Raw genomic sequence first — 6,845 nt, 5'->3', positions numbered from 1 at the left:
ATTTAAATAGATTAAAAATAATATACATTTGAATAATAAATTGAATTTCACAATTTTTTTTTCCACCCAATCTAAAAATGAATTTTGTTAAAATATCAACTATTTGATAACGTACTTAGAGGAAATGAATAAAGTGAATTCATTAATGTTGTGTATATGATGAAGCGAATTCATTGATGTTCGAATATGATTAAGACAGTTTTGGAATACATTATAAGATTTGCACTGAGTATTAGACACAATATCATTTATTAAGTTAAGAAATTGTTTTATGGTACATGACTATTTAAAAAAAAGTGTATAACTTTAAAAGTAATTTATAAAATGAAATTGAATTAGGTAATCCAAACTACAATTTGAATCCGCTTTTTAAATGTTATATTTATAAATAAATATTATACATATTCTAAGTTAAGATTTAACTTGTTGAGAGTTTTTCGTATTGATATAATTATTTTTTTAGAGACGGTATAGATTTCTATAAATAAAAAATAAAAAATCTGTAGTTGTTAATATCATTATTGCTAGTAAAATGATCAGAAATAATACCAAATAAATTAAAAACAAGGCATGCATAATATATTATTGAGCTTGGACATGGATATCCTTACACAGGGACACCACATTCCCCCTGGGTATGAAATAACAGGAGGAATTATGTCCAACCTTGTCTCTCGTATCTGAACCAATATTACAACATCAAACTCTAGTTGCAAACTCCTGTGAGAACGGGTTCTTATCTCAAACTGGGAAATTACCAGTCAAACGAATATGTTCCAGAGTGCAACGTAAACCATATTTATTCACAGCTCCATTAGCCGCTCTGAAGCCACCACCATAAGCTGGGGAAGAATCATTGGCAATCTGGTTCATGAAAAACTCACCCAATTTACGTTCAACGTGAGATTTTGCACCTTTCTTTGATGAGTGGGAGGATGAGGAGGAGGAAGAAGAAGCTGATGATGTTGATGGCATGGTTCTAGCACATGACATCACCTCTGACTCAAGCCACATGTAAGAGAGAACCTGACAAATACCTTCCTCTACTTCAGGACTAAGGTTTTGGTAACCTGCTTAATTAGTTGAAGGCAGAGTGAGATAAAATCAGGCAATACTGTGCAGTTGAATACAAAGATAACAACACATTATCACCTTTCAGGCGTAACCAACCATGCATCAACTCATGGGCAAGTATAGCACCTGTGAGTAACCTGCATCCAGTAAAAAATTTCATGAAATTTATTATAAATTTTGGATCAACATTATTACAAGCACAAAGTACCATTGCAATAACATTGTAATAAGAAGCAGAAGATAAGCTAAAGACTACCATTAAAGCCATAAATAAGATAAACATAAACATTTATGTTCTTCACTGAAGATTGACAGATAACAAGGAATACACTTTTATGTATGTGTAAAGATGCCAACTATAAATAATGACCCCTACAAATGTCATTATCTAATTTAGGAAATTAAAATATAAATTAAATGAAGTTATAAATATTATTTTTTATATTTTAAGACCATCCTATAAAATTTTTAAAAGCCACTGTATTTTTCTTCTTTTGGGTCTCTTTAGGCCCATCCTATCGAATTCACATTGTCTATTTTTGGCCCTTGAGGGGCTTAGTAGTGTATTATATTTATAAGGACTCCATAGTCTTTAAATGCTACTTACCTTGGAAGGCCATACAGAACAAGAATAGCTGTAACTTCACATTTTCTAAGCAGCTTTTGAGGTTGAGATCTCATCCCTATTAATCTATGACCACCAATTCTTGGCCGTCTTAGCACCTGAAACAACACAAGATATCATAAATTAATTGAAATACCTGGCAGATAATTTATAAGTTGGTTCGTGAAGGCTTCGTTAAACAAGCAAAAAAAGAAGTAAATAGTATACGCTTGTGACAGTTTGCTCTTCTGAAAGGCATAAGCCCCTAGTTTCTGGTAGGTGATGGAATCCCTGGTAAAAGCCAATAAAAAGTTTAGAGGAATTGAATAAATTCTAAAGCTGAAAAAAGAAAGAGTGGATGGTTCATTACATTCTTCTCTCCAACAATGGCATCATTAAGTGCTTGTCTCTCAACAAGAAGCATTGGGATTTGCTGATCTATTCTCATATTCATTCCTTCGTAATAGTCTCTGATAGCATGATAAAGAGGCTGACATTCACCAGTGTCAATTATAGCAGATTCCATGCACTCAAAGCATAAAATCCTTCCATCTTCTAATCTACAGTATCTTTCATTCCGAGACTTCAAGAAGATAATTCAAAAGAAAATAAAAGATCAGAAAAGGGAGAAGCATATGAAAAAAAAGAGATATAACTATATATGTTCGTACCTCTAATCTTTCACAACTACAGCACCGAGATGTATTATCATATTCATGAGATGGGCAATACTTTTGGTTCCAATAAGGGTGGCACCTATACTCAATCAAACCAGCAGCATTTATTGGTATCTGAAAGTGAAATAAAATACCACAATCATATTAATATTGCTTTTCACTAACCCTGAAGATTAGAAATCAATAGTAACAGACACAGAGGATATGATCTTTTTACTAGGTAGTCCTGTGATAAATAATCAATTTTATTAATAGAAAGAATTTATGGCATATCATATGATTAATTAATGTAAAAAAAAAAAGTAAAACAGAATTTCTGCAAGAACAACAAAAGCCTTATTCCATAACAGAATTTCCACAATCTTCTCAATATTCATAATGAATAGGATATGACGATATCAATGATGCGTATCACAAGTAGACTAATTGTACTATTTTCATCACCAAAAAAAGAGACTAATTGGACTATTTAATTGGTCCCATCATTATAAACTAACTAGTGTAACTATCCCTCCCTTACAAGGTATATGAAATTCGCTGAAATTTAAAGAACTTTTTGAAGAAAACTAGGAGTAACAAAAGCAGAACAATGTAGCAGGCTAATCTTACAAATTGATAGCAAACTTCGCATCTAGGGTGGGTCAATTCTTTAAAACAGGACTTATGATATGGATGCTTCCCTGACAAAGAAAACTTGGATCAACAGAAAAAAAGGAAGTAAGATACAAATAAAAGAGAAGAGTTAAAATCAATACTTTCACAGACATGAATTGTAAAGAGTATTGAAGATAAGTACTATCGATGATATCAGATTCCTCTTAATCTCAAGAGGATCGAACTACCTCACGCTCAGTAATGGGGTAACGACAAGAGTGACACTGGAAGCAGTCTGGATGAAAATAACTATGACCGACTCCCAAACAATCGCCATAGATCTCTTGGTTGCACCCTCCACATATTCTGCTGTGCGATTCCATACTGCACATTATCAGTTGTCAATAAATTCCTACTGTGTTAGCATCACAACAATGAATGCTCACAAACTTATTGCATAATGTATGGTAAATTCGACAGAGAAATCAAACATATTCTGAAATTTTGTTCAAATTTATGCCCACAACACACAGTGATAGAGAAATATTAAGTAATTTTGACTAGGGGAATCCCCAATACAAAAAAATTCAACAATCACGCTATTTTTGGAAACCCTTTATGAGTTACAATGTTTAGCAGAGAGAGAAGATTACCCATATCCATGGGGATAAGCGGGTACAGGGGCATATGGAGGATGAGCAGATGAGAACATGCGATCCTGAAGAGCCTTTGCATAGTCTTCATCAATTCTTGCTCCTGTTCGCCATTTATACCCTTATGATCAAACAAAAAAAAAGTTTAATTAGATCACAGTAGCTAGAGAGAAAGTGCATTTTTCAAATTTCAGCACCTACCCGTTGGTCTCTTCAAATTTTCGCCTAAAGAAAGTGCAATTGCATGGTCCAACTCTTCTTTCTCTTTCCGAGATCTAGCACGGTCATCCTAATAACATCAACAGTATTATTCAATACTTATTCCATAATCTCAGTATTCAACATATGTTTATGAAAAGAACCAAAAAATTCATTGCATATCCAGTTATGAACCCTCATCTTAGACCTTCTAAAAGGCCTTGAGAAGATAATAACTTCTATAAAAAATAATTTTGAAATATTTATTGTTGTTTAATTTGATTATTTAATATTGTAAACAAATTTAAATGTTATTTACAAAATAGTAAAATTTTGAAATTTATTTATTTATTTACATTTTTTTTTAAATACTCTCCTTTCTTTACTTTTCTCATGAGCATTGTCAACTTGGTGAAGATATTGTCAATTTCGGATTCACTCAAAACATCATGAACTTGAAAGTTGCTTTTTTGCTAAAGTAGAGTATTTATTTTGACAAAAAATTGTACTAGTTATTTGTCAATTTTTTGCAGAATTTTTTTTTTTTTCTAATGTAAGTCAAAATATTGAAGTAATGTTTTTTTCTTAGTCAATGTTACTCCAGATTTTTTTTATAATGTCTAAGTTATTTTTTTACAATCTCATCTTGAAAATCTTTTAGTAAATCTTGATTAAGACTATTTCCGAGGAATGTTATTCCAGGCAATTTTCAATTTATATTGATCAAAAAGTCTGTCAAAAAATAACAGAAAACAATAACCGAGAAAAAAACAACAACCTTAATCAGTGTTAGCCAAAATAGTAATGATTAGCATCACTTCCAAACAAAAATTCACCAATGTCAATAGAAAAAACTCTTAATAGCATCGATTGAAAAAATGTTGGTAGACTTTTGTTGAAAAAAAACTCAATGGATATTGATTGAAAACATCATTAAACAATATTTAAATTATTAAATAGTATTTAATATTAAAATAAATGTGTATATAATAATAATATTCTAATAAAACGAGAAAATTAAAATTTAATTTTAAATTGACTTATTTAACTAAAATATTCAAAAATAAAATAATTGAAATTGAAATTCAATGTATTTTAATGTCCTTGAAAGAAACTAAACTATGAAGTTTCCTCTCCGAACATATTGGTAATGCTTTTTTAGTAAGGAAGTAATTTTAACACAACATGGATAAATGTAAAGGAAAAATATTCTACATTGTAGCAGAAGCAGATAACCCAAATATAAGAAGCAGGCTTCAGAAAATTAGTTAAAAACAATGCTGCATTAGTCATCTCTGTTATGATGCAGAACAACTCATGTTGTGTAGTGCAGAAATAAGATACAAGTCAGCATTGCTTAACCAAAAGCTTGAAAGAAAAAAGTGAGTAAAAGTCACAATGTGCTTTAAGCTGTAACCCCAAGTAAAGAGACTCAATTCAACTTGATAAGAACAGGAGGATGTCTAATCAACAAAACAAGACAAAAAAAAAGACAAATGTGTAGTCCTTATCAGGATTGAGTTAGAGTGAAACCCCATTCAGTTCTTAAAATTGTAAAGGTAAAAAGTTGCAGGTCTTGACTTTACAAAATTATGACTTTGATTCCTGACTTTGCAAAAAAGTCAATCATTTTAGTTGTTTTCCACATCATTATTGTTTTGCACCAAAAAGGAATGAAATGTCAAAAATTAATCCTTCGATTTACTTGTATGAGTGACAAGAACAAACAAGAAACAACAACTGATATAGATATCCTTGAAAACAACAGTGTCACGAATGGAACAAAACAGAACATGAATGTTTTTTGTTTACCATTGATCTAGCTGGAGCTGGCCAAGCCATGTTTTCCTCTTCAGGCTGCTGTAGATGACGACCACCACCCCTTCCTCTATTGGACCCAATTTTGAAAATCTTGCCAAACCATTTCATAAAACCAGACTTTCTCTCTGAGTACGAAGAAACAAAGTCCCCTGCTTCCCACCAAAATTGCAACAAAAAAGAAGTTTCAATTAGAATTTAAAACCACTAAATTACAGTACAAATCGAATTTGGTCCACGACTCGATTGTATCTTATTGCACACTTTACATAACTTCTGGACTCGTATTCAAAGTAAAAAAAATGATTTTTTTTAAGAACAAGTACAACCATCTATACCCATTTAGTAAAATCAACAACCACCAAAAAAAGGAGTTAAAAGTTCAAAAAATAGTTTGACGTGGGTATTCTGAAGTTTGCAAAATCAATTTTGTCTTCCATGCGATGATGGCAAGTGTGATGCAGAAGAAGCTCTAGCTTTTTGTTTTGTTGTTTGAGCAGAAGGAAAAAGAAGAAGAAGAAGAAGAAGAAAAAAGAAAGAAAATACCGTATATGCAAGGGTGAGAAAGATGGTTGATATCTGAGGGAGGAGCCATGAGTATGTATAGATTTTTGTGGTTGGGTGAGAAGAAGAAGAGGAAAAGGAAGGAGGAAAGATGAAAATGAGAAAGAGAGGAGAAGGGGAGAGAGAGAGAGAGAGAGGAGAGGAGATGGAAAAGAAGGTTGATTAGAGATCGTTAATAGTGGCTGAAAAAGAGGGAGAGGAATCTATGAGGAAGTGGCAGAGAGAGAGATTCTTGGCTTGGAAAGCAATGAAGAGAAAATAGACAATTGCAGAAAGATATGTTCTTGAAGAATGGGAGAATATTATTAAGTAACGGTGGATTGTTGGTTGAGAATCAAACTGGAATATATGTAGAGAGAGAGAAAGGTGTTGTGTTAGCATTTGCACGCATGGAGTGGAGTTGAAGATGAAAGTTTTTCTCTTTATGGCCTTTTGTTGGGAGCATTTTGGCGGGTAAGAGTTGTGACAGAGACAGAGTGTGAGTTGAATTGAAAGAGAGTTTGGTTCTTCTTTTGTTCCCAAATGGTCAACTGTTTATTTGTAGGGTCTTTTCCTGAGCTGTAGAAGATATATGGGAGAAGAATAATGTCATTGCTCATCACCAATCACCAATCAACTTCACATTGCCTTGCATAAATTTCCTCCTACAGACAAAAAAGAACA

General features: G+C 32.3%; 1 protein-coding gene across 1 annotated transcript; it reads right to left on the bottom strand.

The window, feature by feature from the left end:
* Positions 1–557: 557 nt before the first annotated feature.
* LOC137815022 (protein DA1-related 2) lies at positions 558–6,579 on the bottom strand. The gene is made up of 12 exons (XM_068618034.2): positions 6,165–6,579; positions 5,613–5,770; positions 3,804–3,891; positions 3,603–3,723; positions 3,198–3,333; positions 2,965–3,048; positions 2,350–2,469; positions 2,049–2,261; positions 1,907–1,969; positions 1,682–1,797; positions 1,153–1,211; positions 558–1,070 (listed from the first exon to the last, which is right to left on the bottom strand). Exons 1-12 carry the CDS (start codon positions 6,211–6,213, stop codon positions 742–744), a joined length of 1,536 nt encoding a protein of 511 aa, XP_068474135.1. The 5' UTR covers positions 6,214–6,579; the 3' UTR covers positions 558–741.
* Between the last annotated feature and the right edge of the window lie 266 nt (positions 6,580–6,845).

This window comes from Phaseolus vulgaris, chromosome 1 (genome assembly GCF_051622355.1).
Source record: "Phaseolus vulgaris cultivar YP4 chromosome 1, ASM5162235v1, whole genome shotgun sequence".
NCBI classification, from domain to species: domain Eukaryota; kingdom Viridiplantae; phylum Streptophyta; class Magnoliopsida; order Fabales; family Fabaceae; genus Phaseolus; species Phaseolus vulgaris.
The sequence above is the reverse complement of the archived record's forward strand: the minus strand, read 5'-3'. Positions and strand labels throughout refer to the sequence as shown.

Coding starts and splice junctions, on each gene's coding strand:
- LOC137815022 (XM_068618034.2), bottom strand. CDS start 6,213: ATGGCTCCTCCCTCAGATATCAACCATCTTTCTCACCCTTGCATATAC. Junction 3,724..3,803: donor AAATTTGAAGAGACCAACGG/GTAGGTGCTGAA, acceptor TTTGATCATAAG/GGTATAAATGGCGAACAGGA. Junction 1,212..1,681: donor GTTCTGTATGGCCTTCCAAG/GTAAGTAGCATT, acceptor TACTGGATGCAG/GTTACTCACAGGTGCTATAC.